The following is a 684-nucleotide window of genomic DNA, read 5'->3' as shown; positions in this document are numbered from 1 at the left end:
AGGAAAGGGTTGTGTCGCTTACTGACACTAGGGACAATCAAATCTCTCGCATTGCCTTCTTTGTTGTCTGAGGCCTCTGTTGAGGTTTCAGGGTTCTGGAGAAGGCTGCTGTACACCAAGGAGTCAGTCTGTGAGAGGTCTCTGTCTGGAAGGGCAGAGGTCTGTGTAAGGCTGAGCTCTGGCTGGCAGAAGGGGTTGGTCCTTTTGCTCACGGAGCAGCACTGTCTATCAGGGACCTGGCAATGCACCAGGGGAATGTGATGGACAATCAGCGTCTCACCAGTCAGTTTGGGAGGACTATCCATGGTGAGGAATGCTCTTCAGGACATCAGTTAAGCTGGTGCTACCCATGGACAAGTAGGGCTTCACATAAGAGGCAGGGAAGACACTTCTCATGGGGGAATTCAGATACCTAGAGAGAGACAAAAAACCAAAGGAAGTCACCTCTCAGGAAAGGCAGTGACTATATAAAGCATTTTTGGTTTGACTGAAGACTTCATGTGCCAACATGGGCCATTGGTCCTTGTCAGCACAAGTACCCGCACACAAGGTCCTGAGTTGTCCTTCTTCAGGGAAAGCATCAGCATGTAACATAAACATGTCCCCTTCCCTGCAGACTCCTGGGACAACACTTTTGCTTCCAACTGATCCCTCTCAAGCTTATCTCAAGTGAGTTACTGATTT

At 49.3% G+C, this 684-nt stretch overlaps 1 protein-coding gene across 1 annotated transcript in view; it reads right to left on the bottom strand.

Moving 5' to 3' along the window:
* Positions 1 to 305, bottom strand: part of RUSC2 (RUN and SH3 domain containing 2) — a 17,944-nt gene extending 17,639 nt beyond the window's left edge. Inside the window, 1 exon segment of the mRNA XM_010172188.1 lies at positions 1 to 305. This exon segment is cut by the window's left edge and continues 1,646 nt beyond it. Coding sequence (XP_010170490.1) covers positions 1 to 305 — 305 coding nt within the window.
* Positions 306 to 684: the final 379 nt, after the last annotated feature.

This window comes from Antrostomus carolinensis, unplaced genomic scaffold (genome assembly GCF_000700745.2).
Source record: "Antrostomus carolinensis isolate BGI_N321 unplaced genomic scaffold, ASM70074v2 scaffold17837, whole genome shotgun sequence".
Classification (NCBI taxonomy): domain Eukaryota; kingdom Metazoa; phylum Chordata; class Aves; order Caprimulgiformes; family Caprimulgidae; genus Antrostomus; species Antrostomus carolinensis.
The sequence above is the reverse complement of the archived record's forward strand: the minus strand, read 5'-3'. Positions and strand labels throughout refer to the sequence as shown.